This window comes from Dipodomys ordii, unplaced genomic scaffold, assembly GCF_000151885.1.
Source record: "Dipodomys ordii isolate 6190 unplaced genomic scaffold, Dord_2.0 Scaffold20, whole genome shotgun sequence".
NCBI classification, from domain to species: Eukaryota; Metazoa; Chordata; class Mammalia; order Rodentia; family Heteromyidae; genus Dipodomys; species Dipodomys ordii.
Window position 1 is genome coordinate 20,327,350 of NW_012267236.1, and position 14,590 is coordinate 20,341,939.

Genomic DNA, 14,590 nt, shown 5'->3' on the forward strand with positions numbered 1-14,590 from the left:
TCTGCAAATGATGTAGTATCATTTTTCCTAACAGATGAAGCCCACAGTGCTCCAGACCGTCCTTCCTGGGTAGCAAGCAGTTCTGTTTGGAGCTCCCGTCCCCTCCCTCTTTGTCTTCTGAAGGATATACTCTGTCTTCCTTTTCTCTTTCAGAAATTCCTCCATGTATTAATATAGACCACTGCTATGGTTGGAGTCTTCTTTAAGCAGGGAGTCCCCCAAAATTAGTGCCCACATGAATTCCTCTCAAAGTACCACAGCAAACACCCCCAAACAAACAAGAAGTGCATAATAGGCTTTATTGATAAGACTGGAACAGGCAACAGGATTACTCTGGGGATTTCCCCCCCAAGTTTAAATTAACTAACAAAATGGAGGAATGACACAGGAGCTGATATTTACAAAAAGACAATTTTAACTAAAGAAGGTCAGTTTTTAATCCAAAATAGGAATGGCATATACAAAGTTATCCTTATATAAACCTTGATCTAAATATTTTATATTCGTAGACTTTTAAATGGAAGGGAAGATTGACAAATTCTTTGGCATCATCTTGTAAAACAGTTTCTTCTTGGATTATTATCAATCACAGTGCTTAGAAATGTCTCAGACGGACATAGAACACATTCTGATGAGTGTATTTTTTTAGTGTCTCTAAACTTTTTCCTTTTGCCCTGGGCCACTTCAAAAGCAGTGTAGGGTGGGGACCTGGACCGTGGAGTCCAGAAGCCAGGAGTCTGAAGTGTGCTTCTAGTTCTTTCCAGCAGTATGACCTTGGTGAGCTACACTCTTTAGCATCCCAACCCTTGCATCTTTGAAATGGGAGCTGTCAGATGGCACACACAAGGCTGTGCAAAGGATTCAAGATAAATCGTATACCAGCATCTGGCCCATAGGTGGCGCTCTAATATGATGCTTTAAACAGCATCCTGGCCTCGTTGATTATGAATAGGAATTCATGGCACATACCAGCTTGCTTCTCTCGGGACAGGTGAGATTCCTCCCAAAGGAAACAAGCACGAATAAGAGAAAACTATTTAAGAAACTGAAAAAAGAAACTGAGCTTCAATAAATTACAATCATAAGTCTAGTTCTTAACTATCTTATATATCACTTTGGTTGCTTTTAATCAAGTAAACAATTTAATCGTCTTTCCTTTGTAAGGCAAATTTCAGAGCCAACTCAACCATCTTAATTTCCTCCGTAAAGCCCTTTTAGTTTTCAAGAAAGCTACTTTGCAATTTGGCCCTTTCTAAGAGGTAGGGTATTTGCCCTCCATTATTTTAATAGAATCTTATTTTCTTTGAAGTAAAACAACTCATTTTACCTCAGTGAGTTTGCTCGGTGAGTTTGATGTCTTTGGGCTAGCTTCTTACAGGAGCAAACTTGTAGACAATTAAATAATTCTTACGAAAATGAACCCCTTTTTGCTTCTTGTCCCTAATCTCTATGGTGAAATTGTTCCTTTGGAATATTGCTTTGTAGAAGGCTGTAGGGAAATCTACTTACTGAAATTACATCCACTGCCTGAATACTGGCACCTCAATGAGATATCTCAAGATTCTTTGGATCAAAAAGTCAAGTGTGTCATGGAGGCCTAGGAACGGCAGGACCACAGGGGAGAACTTCGTTCTTCACAAAATGCTGAACAGCCTAGGGCATTTGGTCTGGCCCAGAATGGAGTCCTGGGCTTTCAGTTCTGCCCAGCGGGGACCCATCCTCACGCTGTCTGTCACCCCTGCCTGGGCCTGCATGTCACGTGTGCCCTGAGCGGCTGTAGAGCGATGGCCTGGGTCTATTCCAGTTCCAACACCCCGAGGTCCAAGACTTCCTTTAGCCTAGCAGTAGGAGGGATCTGAGCACCCCACTCCGCTAGGAGCTCCTCTAGGAGCTCTGCCAGCCTCTCTCTCTTTCTCTCACTCCTGAATCTCAGATGTGCCGTCCAGTGAGAAAAAAGAGCGGGCGGTCCTCCTTTGCGTTGGCTGTCTGGAACTCATCCCGCAGCCGGAACTGCCACTCATCTTCCAGCTCCAGGCGGACGACGGTCTGACGAAGTGAGTTCCGGTCCTGACAGATCACGCACAGGGTGGCACCTGCAATGGCGAGTGATTATCCATCCCAGCAAGACGGACAATGGGACCAGGGCCTGTCAGGTCAGCCTTGGGGAGAGGACAACATGGAGGCCAAAGAAAAGCTGAAAAGCAGGGCCAGCCACCAGTGGTTCGCGCCTGTAATCCTAGCTACTCAGAAGGCTGAGATCTGAAGATGGCAGTTCAAAGCCAGCCTGAGAAGAAAAGTCCCCAAGACTCTTTATCTCCCATTACCTTCCTATTAACTTGATCTGTGGCTCAGGTGGTAGAGCACTAGCCTTGAAAAAAAAAGCTTAGGGACAGGGCCCAGACCCTGAGTTCAGGCCTTAGTGCTAGCATGCACACACGTGCACACACATGCATGGGCACATGCACACACACACACACACACACACATTAAAGAGCAGCACAGAGGAGGCAAATAGAAGGAGAGTAACATGTCTGACTGCAAATCAAGCAGTACGGACACCCGCTCTGGGCTGACACACTTGGTCCATCCCCATCTTCTCTGCTCCCTCAGGCCTGGGCTGATTCCTACCTTCCCCCACATGCCCAGCTAGGAGAATTCCCCCTCCCCTCTGCAACGGGCACACAGCACACCCATCATTCAGAGTTCTGTGCTCATATTCCCACAAGGCTCTCTCCCTCCCTCCCTGCGTGTCCAGTCTTCGCCTTGGGGGCTGTTTCCTGAGGGCAGAGGGAGTGGGATGAACTTCACACTACCCCCCCCCACCAGGCCTTGTGCTGCCCTGCTGGCTCCTCCAGCACCTGCTAGAGTGGAAGGCCAGCCCTGCACACGGAGGCCCACTGAGGACCCGGATGTGACTCATAGAAGGAGTATCTGTGCGTCTCATCCACTCCAGTAGGAAAGGAGAGGGGCTAGAGAGAGCACACAATGGTGGCCCTGAATGCTGACAGAAAGCTCTGGAAGGGGAAAACGACATAGGTGAGACTATCTGCCAGTCACCCCAAAGAAAGGGGATGTGTGTGTGTCTCTGCTCAACACGTACAAGGGGAAGAACCCCAGGAAGCTAATCACAGCTTTCTGGTACTCTCCCCTTCCTGAGCCTCAGTTTATCCAGACAGGGATCAAGCCAGAGGTCCTGCCATCAAAGATGTCAGCTCATCAAGTCAAGAAGCAGGACCAGAGTGTTACCTTTAAGAAAATGAAACTTTTTCAAGAAGCTGGCTCCCACAAAGGAGTCGCAGAGGTAGAGCAGGAGCCCGCTGAACTTCAGCTCTGCGCAGCTGGCGTTCAGAGAGTGCGGCCTGGAGCTCACATAGCAAACGGAAATCTGAAAAAGAACGGACCCAAGACTAGCGCCACTTCCATGCAGCGCTCCGCGACCAGGGGCTCACACCCAACAAACCTCTTGGCCAAGATCAAGATTGGTAGAGGGTGAGGGTGAGAGTTGGGGAGGCGGGGGAAGAATGGAGACATAACACTGTCCTGCTATTTCCAAACTCGTATCTAGGAGGTAGATCCAGACTTGTTACATTCATGAATTGATCCGAGATTCAGAAATGTCATGCTGTCAGAGTTGGGTGTGATTGAAACCATCTTCTATTTAGCGATGGGATCCAGTTCGCTCAGCCTCGTTCTTGCTCGTTACCAGGCAGGGATAGACAGCTGAGAAGCGGGGTTCAATGCGGGTGGCCCTCAGAACCCATGGGTTCCCTCCCCATCCACGGACCCAGCCAAGCACCAATCAAAAATATCTGGGAAAACTCAGGCTCATGCCTACATAATCCCAGCTAAATGCTTTGGAGGCTGAGATCTGAGGATCACAGTTCAAAGCCAGCCAGGGCAGACAAATCTGAAAGGTTCTTATCTCCAATTAACTAGACAGAAGCCAAACGTGGAGGGCATGGCTCAAGTGGTAGAGATCCAGGCATGAAGGAAAAAGTCAAGCAAGATGACAAGGTCCCAAGTTCAAGCTCCAGTACTGGCACAAATATGCATGGATGTATACATGCATTTTTGGTATGTATGTATGTGTATATGTATAAATATATGTGTGTACATATAGACATAGAGAGAAAAAGCTGTGACAAGTTGTATGTTACTGGACATGTGCAGGCTATTTCCCTACGCAATATAGTATTTGCATGGGCTTTGGGCGAAAGAATGTAGCGATGGTTTAAAGTGCCTGGATGTGGCTCAGTGATCTGCCAGTGTTGTACCAGTGTCTGGTGTGCACAGGGTACTGGGTCTGGTCAGTCCCCATGGGCTCCATCTGGGATGCCAACCCACCTCTGTCCCCAGGGGTCCCTCCACCCCATGGGTCCCGTGGCGGGAGCTACCTGTGATCCCAGGTTGAGGTAACAGTCCACGGACAGCACGGGGTGGCTGCGGTTCTTCAGGGACAGTGGGAAGAAGCGCGGACTATGATACTGGAGGAATTTCTCGAGCAGGAGCTGGGCAGGGGCCGCCAGGAACGTGTGTTTGCTGTCCGGGGCACAGATGTACTGGGCCGGCACAATGGCCACGGAGCTGTCAGACACCTGCCAGGAGAGCGGGGTGTGGGCGTCAACCGAGCTGCTCAGCCATGCCATGAATTAAGAACACAAGCCTCAAGTCCGGTGCCAGTGGCTCACGCCCGTAATCCTTGCTACTCAGAAGGTTGAGATCTAAGAATCACTGTCCCAAGCAGGCCCAGACAGAAACATCCAAGCCACTCAGATTCCCAATTAACCAACAAAAAGCTGGAAGTGAAAACATGGCTCAAGATGTAGAGAACTAGCCTTGAATACTAGCTAAGCAAAGGTACAACAAGGCCCTGAGTTCAGATCCCAGTACTGGCACAAAAATACACACACCTCAAGAATAAGATTGCCATGAAGAAAAATTAGGCTTTGTGGAAATGAGGTCTGGAAAGTGACCGATGCGAGGGGCGGGGGTTGTAGCCATGGAGTCTCCCATGCAGAAAACTGAACGAATGCTCCACAGGAAACCAAAGACACCACAGAGACGCCTCCCCAGCACGCTCCTGGGGGTAGCCAGCCTCACCCCAACCTCTGGACCAGTGCTCACATCATGTCCTCCCGCCCTCTGCCCAGCCATCGGAGCCTCCCAGCCCTCGCCATCACCCACGTGTCTCCCGTACAGACTGTTCAGTGAGTAAAATGGAATCAGATCCTCGGTCAGAAACACCACCCCAATTCTTTGTCACTTCTACCGAAAAATCTAGATCTTTCCCATGCCGGTAGCAGAAACACGTCTAGCTCTTCCCTCTCACCCGGCCTGGCTTTCCAGGCTTCCCGCTCGGGGATCCGCCCCGGGGTTGCCCTGTGGCCTTGCACGTGGACCTCTCCTACCCCAAGCTTCTCACCACGGACTTGAACCTAACCTCTGCCTCAGCTGCAGGCCGCACACATACTGGCGACACATACATAAGTGGCAGCAATAAAGTGATGTCACTCCCATGAAAGACCATAAAATAGCTCACGCTTTCCTCCACAGAACCAATGGGGAACGCAGAAAATAACATTATGTTCAAGATTGAAATGAAGATTCAGAAATGACACTGAGGAACACACACACACACAAAATTAAGAGTTTTAAAGGTATATTCATCAGAAGGGGTGACATTGTCCAAGAAGAAATGTACTGGTTACCTAACTTACGTAACTGTAACACCTCTATACATCACCCTTCTAATTATAATAACACCAGCTGGGTGCTGGTGGCTCACTCCTGTAATCCAACCTGGGCGGGAAAGTCCATGAGACTCTTATCTCGAATGAATGAGCAGAGAACCAGAAGCAGCACTGTGGCTCAAAATGGTAGAGTGCTAGCCTTGAGCAAAAGAGTTCAGGGACAGCGCCCACATCACGTCCCCCCCCCCCAAAAAGGAAGAAGAACAAATATGATAAAGATCCCAATTCTTCCCAATTGGAACTATAATTCCAACACAATTTCAGTTGACGAAGCCCCAGTGGTGTTGCCTTAGCTCAATGGCTCCTAAGTGCCCCTGTGAGGCCTCCTAGTTTTAGGGGCTGCTATTCTGTATAAGAAATGAGGGTGGGCTGTGGCGGGTGGGGGGAGGGGGAAAGGGAGCTAATGTCTGAATCTAGGCCTGGCTCAGCTCAGCAAAGAGCCAGCAAAGACCAAGAAGGGCAGAGACAAGGCAAAGAAGCTGGTATTGGAGCTAAGATTCAAGGCTGGCTGCAGGTGATAAACAAGGACCTTCAGGCAGAGATAACAAAACACTGGGACTCTCTCCATGTCACCTTAAACTGCCTGCACCTGCCGAGTCAGAGCCGTGTCCATGTGGTCTCTCGCGGACAGCCCCCTCACTAAGCAGCCTGTAGGGCCGGGCTAATGGCTCCTTGGCCTGGCACCATCTCAGGGGCCCCTGCCATTCCTGACCCAGCGGCGTGGCCAAGGCCCACCGCAAAGGCTGTTGGTGAAGGCCGTGCATCAAGTAGCAACTTAGAACATCCCGGTTAAAGTCCGTGAGAAGAGTATCTTTGCTAACCCCTCCCAGGGGTCCCCAGAGAGACCAGGAGGCGCCCGCCATGGCTCGCTCCTCAGCTCTCACGCCCCACGGCCCAGCTGTGGCCTGGCCTCGTGCCGGCCGCGCACCGTGCTCACCTTGGACGTGATATGGAAGGACCTGTGTCCGCCCACGGCGATCTGCTTCTTCATCACGCTGAAGCGGTTGAAGCGGCAGAGCAGGAGGCCGGCGCTGTGCAACCTCAGGTTGAAGTCCACGTCGTCACACGTGAACCTGACCGAGCAGAGGAGCCCATCGGACCGGCCCAGCGCCCGGGCCCACCGCCACTGCCTCGAGGCCTGCAGCGAGGCCGGGTCATGGGGGCGGGTGGGCTTTGCTCCCATCTCCAGGCCTTATTCTAGGGCACCACTCGGGAGGCTGAGCGAAGGGCAGGGGGAAACCAGCACAGCCCCAGGGTAAGCGTGGGTGCTTGTTCCAGCTGAGGGACAGGCTAGAGAGAAGGCGCCTGGCTACACTGAAAGCTGCCAAGTGTCAGGAGGCAGGCTGCAGGCAGGTGGCCAGCCCACACCCCTGAGCGGCCGGCGGGGCACACGCCACTGCCTGGCCTGTGAACACACTCAACCAACGTATTTCCACAGCTAGACACCAGAAGCTACTCATGGAAATTATTTCGTTGTTTTTTCCAATGGGGATGCTCTTTTTGAAACAAAGGGGACATGTTTGTACCCAGGCACCAGTAACTCACACCTGTGATCCTAGCTACTCAGAAAGCTGAGATCCGAGGATCTCAGTTTGAAGCCAGCCCAGGCAGACAAATCCATGGGACTCTTAGCTCCAATTAACCACCAAAAGGCTAGAAGTGGAGCTGCAGCTCAAGTGGTAGAGCACCAGCAGCCTTGAGTTGAAAAAGCTAAGGGGCAGCTCCCAGGCCCTGAGTTCAAGCTCTAGGATCAGAAAACAGACACAAAAACAAAGTGAGGTATTTGAAGAGGGAGCCCCAAACACGCAATACACAGCACAAGTGAGCTGATGAATGAAGCGGAATAACTTTATGGAAATAGGCAACGTTATACAGCACTGGATATGGGTGAGGACTGGAAGCCAGGCCAACGCTGTGGGCAGAGCCTCTGTTGGGCTGTCCTACAGGTGGAGGTGCGGGGACATCTGTGGGGTCTGCCCGCGGCCCTCCCCGCGCCCACCCCATGCTCAGGGCCCCGGGGAGCGGCCGCCCTGCTCCCCTCCTCTCGCCCAGCTGGAGCCCAGGGCACCCCTCCTCACACCCACGCTGGGCTCCCCACACGGGGCCTGGCGCTCACCGGTTCTGGTTGTACTGCACGTTCTGCGTGAGATCCACGTTGAGGATGATGAAGTCGTGCACGTGACAGTGGGAGAAAGGCTCTCGCACCTGGCTCTGCCTCGTCTTGCTGGCCCATTTCCGCAGGCCGATCAGGGCGTAGTGCGTGATGTTCGGGGAGGCCTCGATGTGCTGCATGATGTGCTTCAGAGAGACGCTCCTCTCCGACCACGAGAAGTCCCTGCGGGAGGCGTCCGTGATGCCCCAGGCTGACGGGCCTCTGGGCGGCAGCTTGGCTTCGCGCCCACAGGGCTGGTGCAGACCGCGGCCCCCACCGCCCTCCAGGGGCAGGCGCCACGCCACGCATTTCACTTTTGTGGTCATTTCCTTCTGTGGCACAGGCTCTCACCCATGTCCTTAACTTAGGTCGTAACTCAGTTAAGCCTCACAAGAAAGGGTAGCCTGGGTATCAACACCCTCAAAGGTGATGAAATCAGACCCCTAAATGATCTAGTTGCCGATGGGAAGTCATATCACAAGGCCTAACAAAGCCAGGAGCTGGCGTCACGTTAGCAGGAGAGCCCGACGGAGCCAAGAGGGACATCTCTGGAATCCTCATGTCTGCTCCTTCAGATGGGGTTGATTAAACAGGCGTGCTCAGTTTGCGAGAACTTCTGTCTATCTATCCTAAGTATGAACCTTTCCTTCTTCTGAGGGGATTGGGGTTTGAACTTGGGGCTTTGTGTTGCTAGGCAGGCGCTCTACCCTGTAAGTCACACCTTCAGACATTAATGCTCTAGCAATTTTTTTGTTTGTTTGCTGTCGGTCATGGGGCCTGAACTCTGGGCCTGGGCGCTGTCCCTCAGCTCTTTAACTCAAGGCTAGCGCTCTACCACTTGAACCACAGCGCCACTTTTTCTGCTTATGTGGTGCTGAGGAATTGAACCCAGGCCTCATGCATGTGAGGCAAGCACTCTACCACTGAGCCACCTTCCCAGCCCCAGGCTCTAACAACTTTTAAGACAGGGTCTCATTGTTAGCCTGGCCTGCCATGGAATGACAAGTGTGTACTGCCTCTGCCAGCTTTTCTCTGTTAAGGTGGTATGTGAAGAATGCTTGCCATTGCTGGCCTTGAACCTCAATCCTCTTGATGTCAGCCTCCTATGTGGCTGGAACAACAAGCATGAGCCACCACTGCCTGGCTTCTTTTCATTGTGTGTGTGCATGTGTGTGTACTATAAACATGCATTTACTGTATATACTTACTATATACACATATATTTACTGAATGTTATTTACTATACGCATATGTACCTATTCAAGACATATACAAACGTATGCATGTGTGTGTACACACAGTAACTCGACAGTGCATATGTATTCTGTGCCTTGGTAACGGATTGGAAGGATGTGAAGAAAGCTAGGCTGGGTTTGGAACATGGGTCCTGCCACAGGCAGGCGGTGGCCTTCCTCAAAGGTGACACAGGCCCCTGGCTGAGGGCTCTGTGCATGGACGGAGGCTGTACCCCTGGGCCCCTCCCCTGCCCCGCTCCCCAGGGCAGCCTGCGTCCCCCCATCCCCCACGTCCCTCTCCCCTTGCCCAGCTCCCGGGGGCAGCCTACGTCCCCCCATCCCCCACATCCCCCTCACCGGCCCCGCTCCCCCGCGCAGTCCACATCCACGGCGTTCCACATGACACAGGAGTCATCGGAAATCACGATGAACGGCCAGATGTCCTGGGGCTTGATCCCAAGCTCCTCCTGCCGGCTCCGCTCCAGCTCCAGGTTATGGTAGGACAGCTCCTTGATCAGGAAGTGGGCAGCCCCTGGAACGGATGGACATGTCCCACGCGGGTCCGCCCTGAACTCTCAGCCAGGAAGGACCTCATCCCACGCCAGGCCAGCGCCATGTCCTTCCTCCACTGCCCGCCCATGAGGAAAACGCCCCTCGCCAGCCTGCTCACGTGGCAGAGTACCTGCCTAGCAAGTGTGGGGTCCTGAGTTCAAACCCCAGTACCGTGAAATGGCCAGCCAGTGGGGGTGGGGGAAACACCTACCAACGCCAGCACTGTTGAAGATGCTCGGGAGCACCAGCATGATGTGGTTGGGCCAGTACTTCTTATAAATGGCCATTTCATACTCCTTGACCACCAGCACGTGCAAATGGCTGGCTCCATCCATCGCGTGGTACAGATTAAAAAGCCCGTGCTCGTGGCGGCCCGTGGTTGGAGTGAAGGTTGGGCTTTTGATGCATTCGTGACTCTGCAAAGGAGAAGCATGCTGTGGAGCATGTGCAAACTCTCACCCTCCATCCTCAGAGAATGGGGTCTCACTTCTACACCCCTCGAACCCCAGGGAGATGTGCGACTCCATTGTACCAATAAAATGCAGCAAAAATGATACGGTGCCAGTTCCATCGCCCGTAAGGGAGCCTGGGCTAGCCTGACCCGAGAGGCTCAGCAGAGATGCCAGGCCCGCCCCAGACAGCTGCCGGCCCCCTCAGCCGGCTCAGACGCAAGAGTGAACACAACTCAGCCCCGAGGACATGGCCAGTGACCCTCACCCAGGCTGCAGGTCCCTGGAAGAAGCAGCCAAATACTGCTGGGTTCAAAAACTAGCCCCTATCCACAAACCAAACCCATCACCCTCTCCTGTGAGACTCTTCCAGGTTCATAAGTCTGTTTTCTGGCTGCCTTAGGGCTTCTCCCTCTGAATCTCTCAAAGCGCCTGCTGTGCAGGTATGTACACAGCCGATGCTCATGGCTGATGACTGAGAGGGGGTCATGGGTAAGTGTGTCCTCTTCTGACAAATCCACCGACATGGCTGGGACAGCCTTATCCCCAAGGGCCCTTGGGAGCTTGGCACAAGATAGCCGGTGCTCACAGGTGTCTGGCATTCGGGAGGAGGAGGGGCAGTGTCCTCCGTGTGGCCTGTTTGTTCCTTGGGGCTGGGTAAAAAGCTGGCAGTGGACTTTGGGCTGTCACACTGGACCTGCCGGCCCAGGAGCCCAGCGAGGAGCATCTGCAGAGGAGGAATGGCATCGGGATCAGGGGTCAATAAGGACAGTCTCTTCATGAGATAAAGGAAATGGATCTGCTAAGCCATGCCCTGAAGTCCTTATGGGTGAGTGGTAGATGTCAGGGATTTGCCTCCAGAGATACAGGAAGAAGAGTGAAGAGAGAAAGCACACGTCGCTGTGAGTGAGTGTGGAAGTTGGGTGATGGGCTCCTATTCTCTCTGCCTCAGCCTCTGCGGAAGGATCTACCATGACATTACAGCAACGAGGAATGCCGGGAGGCTGAGATCTGAGGATCATGGTTCGAAGCCAGCCCAGGCAGGAAAGCCTGTGAGATTACCTTCAACTAGCCACCAAAAAAAAAAAAAAAGCTGAAGCAGAGGTGGAACTCAGCAGAAAAGCTAAGGGAGAGCGCAAGGCCCTGAGTTCAAGTCCCAGTCCTGCCACACACACATAAAAAGAAAAAAGAAAAGAGGGATGAACATCATATTAACTCTGGACACCTTCAGCAACAGTGCCAGAGCTTCTCGAGAATTACTCCCCAACTGTACCGATGAGGAACTGGCTTGGATAGGAGGTGGCCAGTTCCCCTGAATCTAGTGCGTGGTAGCGCACGCCGAGCCCCGTGATGTTTCTGGACTTGTCAGGCGGCCATGCAGCTGGGACCCCAGCTCGGGGATCCCCCGCAGCCGCTCCCAGGCGCCCCGCAGAGCCCAGGCCGTACCTTGTCGGTGACGAGGGGCAGGCGCATGCTCTCCAGCTGGCCTCCGGGTTGGCTAAAGACAAAATGATGCTCCTTGGACTTGGGGATGATGAAGTGGAGCTGGATTTCCTCTCCTAGCATGGAGTAAGAGAAGGCAAAGGCGTGCAGGGTGGACTCATAGAGCTGGGGTGTGAGGGAAAGGACAGAGCTTGCCATCAGAGTCCGGCTTATTCCCCAGAACCCAGGCCCTTCCTGGCAGCGACCATCCCTGCCCCGCAGCGCAAGAAACCCAGAGGACGGCTCAAGTATAAGGACTCTCAGGGTCCAGCACCCAGCAAGCGAGCCCAGGCCACGCCCATCCCCATCCGGAACCCAGATCAGGCTCCACCCCATCCTGTCACAACACCCGGCCTCACGCCCCCAGGACTGTAGAGGTGACATAGGGCCTCATTCTGGGTTGTCAAATAAAGCATTCATGCCATAGAGTTCATTTTTTTTTAACAGTAAGCCGTGTGTTTTTCCATTGTTGGCACACTGAAACCAGCTCTTAATAAGACAATAATAGCCAGGCACAGCCGGGCACTGGTGGCTTACGCCTGTGATCCTAGCTACTCAGGAGGCTGAGATCTGAAGATCACGGTTCAGAGTCAGCCCAGGCAGGAAAGTCCGTGAGACTCCTATCTCCAATAAACCACTCAGAAAACTGGAAGTGGCGCTGTGGCTCAAGTGCTAGAGCGCTAGCCTTGAGCTGAAGAGCTGAGGGACAGCACCCAGGCCCAGAGTTCAGGCCCCACAACCGACAAAATAATAATAATAATAATAATAATAGCCAGGCACCAGTGATTCACATCTATAATCCTAGCTACTCAGGAGACTGAGATCTGAGGAGCATAGTTCAAAGCCAGCTAGGGCCAGGGCAGAAAAGTCAATGAGACTCTTATCTTCAATTAACCACCAAATAAAAATATAAAAAGCCCGCAGTAGAGTTGTGACTCAAGTGGTAAAGCGTTAGCCTTGAACAAAGAAGCTCAGGGACAGGCTCTGCATTCAAGCCCCAGGACTGAACCTCTGACAACAACAACAACAACAATAATAATAACCACACAAGCTAGCACATTTGTGGCAGGCACTAATGGTCCTAAGGTTGATCATTCAGCCTCCTCTTCCCAGCCACACCCCGTGTCTGCGCTCTTCCCAGCCACGCCCCGTGTCTGCGCTCTTCCCACCCCGCGCCCGGTGTCTGCCCTCTGCTGCTCTGGCATGCCTCCCTGCCTGGCTTTGCCCTCAGCTCAGGCAGCCTGCTGCGGGTCCCACACTGACCCTCAGCTCTCAACTGACAGTCCTGGTGGGGGTACTTGGCATCCCCAGGGCTCAGAGGGAGGCGGGCACCTGACACGTACTATTTCCAAGTCTGCCAGAGTGCTACTGTTCCTTTGGGAACAGAGTTTGGCTCTAGGGCTGCAGGTGGTGAGAAGGATGCAAGAGAGGATGGGAAGGCTTGGGGGGGTGCAGAATAGAGAAGAAGTGGGGGGCACAGGTGCTGGAAACAACAGTCAGGGGCTGTCATGGGCCTCGTCATCGCTTGCTGGACTGGCTCTCTGTCTGTGTCCCCCAGAGCCATGTGTCACGTGACCACAGGCCAGGTGTGGCCCAGACAGCCCCCCTCCCCCCGCCCCACCACCCCCACCTGCTCGCTGGCCTTTCACTTATGCAGCCAAACAGTGGGAAAGACACTTTGTTTTAAGCAAAACAAAAAAATCACTGCTGAAACTTACTGATCAGTGTCTAAACCTGAGTTTCAGAATCAAGAAAATATTTTCACATGTATATTTTTTCTTTGAAAGAAAAACTTCATCTCCAAGCTGAGGAAAAAATGATAAAAGGGTTTCTGGTTTCTTTTTGGTCAATGGGGTTAACTCATAATTTGATCCTTAAAAAAAATAAAAATGTTCAAGCCAGGTGCCAGTGACTTCCACTTATCATCCTAGCTACTCAGGAGGCTGAGATCTGAGGATCATGGTTCAAAGCCAGCCTGGACAGGAAAGTCCGTGAAACTCTTATCTCCAATGAACCACCAGAAAACCAGAAGTAGTGCTGTGGCTCAAGTGGTAGAGCGCTTGCCTTGAGCTGAAGAGCTGAGGGACAGCGCCCAGGCCCAGAGTTCAAGCACCATAACAGACAAAAAAAAAAAATTGCTCAAGTGATCACAGTGTGTCACACTGTAACTTTAGCTATTTAGGAGGCTGAGATCTGAGGGTGATAATTCAAAGCCAGCCCAGGCAGCAAAGTTCCTAAGACTCTTATCTTCAATAAGCCATTTGAAAAAAATAGCTGGAAGTGGAACTGTGGCTCAAGTGGTAGAACATTACTGTTGAGCTAAAAAAGCAGCTGCTCAAGGATTGTGCCCAGGTCCCAAGTTTAAGCCCAAAGTACAGCACCAATAATAATAATAATAACAACAACAACAACATTCAAGATAAACCAGGTTCTGGTGGTTGCTCATGCCTGTAATTCTAGCTATTGAAGAGGTTGAGATCTGAAGATCACTAAAGTCAGCCCTGAAAGAAAAGTCCTATGAGATTCTTATCTCCAATTCACCAGTAAAAACAAAGTCAAAAGTGGACCTGTGGTTCAAATGGTAGAACACCAGCTGTGAACAGCAAAAAAAAAAAAAGTAAGAGTATAAGGCCCTGAGTTCAAACCTTAGTATCCCAAATAAAAACTATTCATATGCAGTTTCTAATTTCCTCTACAGTCAAAGTGACAGTCTTCAAGTTGATTCGCTCCTTAGAGCTCTAGCTGAAAAACCCCCGTCTCTCTAGTCCCTGAGGCCTCTGCGGCCTGGTCTCCACCGTCTTCCCAGCTACCTTCCTCCAACCCCAGACCCTACACCTCTTTGCTCCAGCAATGCCCAACCACGCCCTCTTCTGCATATCCCGGTCCCTCCCTTGCCCCCGGCCAGGTCCCCTCTCCTGCTAAGTCCTCTCTCTCATCCCCACCTGAACAGTGAAGGCTGCACACAGTTTA

The 14,590-nt window shown here is 52.1% G+C and overlaps 1 protein-coding gene across 3 annotated transcripts in view; it reads right to left on the reverse strand.

The window, feature by feature from the left end:
- Window positions 1–282: 282 nt before the first annotated feature.
- Greb1 (growth regulation by estrogen in breast cancer 1) overlaps window positions 283–14,590 on the reverse strand; it is a 61,615-nt gene continuing 47,307 nt past the window's right edge. For all 3 annotated transcript variants that reach the window (XM_013013576.1, XM_013013575.1, XM_013013574.1), the window contains exons 25-32: window positions 11,585–11,746; window positions 9,901–10,105; window positions 9,495–9,669; window positions 7,867–8,085; window positions 6,688–6,823; window positions 4,395–4,595; window positions 3,247–3,385; window positions 283–2,093 (exon numbers count right to left, since the gene is read on the reverse strand). In XM_013013576.1, coding sequence (XP_012869030.1) covers window positions 1,930–2,093; window positions 3,247–3,385; window positions 4,395–4,595; window positions 6,688–6,823; window positions 7,867–8,085; window positions 9,495–9,669; window positions 9,901–10,105; window positions 11,585–11,746 — 1,401 coding nt within the window. In that variant the 3' untranslated portion in view covers window positions 283–1,929. The remainder of the gene's footprint in view (window positions 2,094–3,246; window positions 3,386–4,394; window positions 4,596–6,687; window positions 6,824–7,866; window positions 8,086–9,494; window positions 9,670–9,900; window positions 10,106–11,584; window positions 11,747–14,590) is intronic.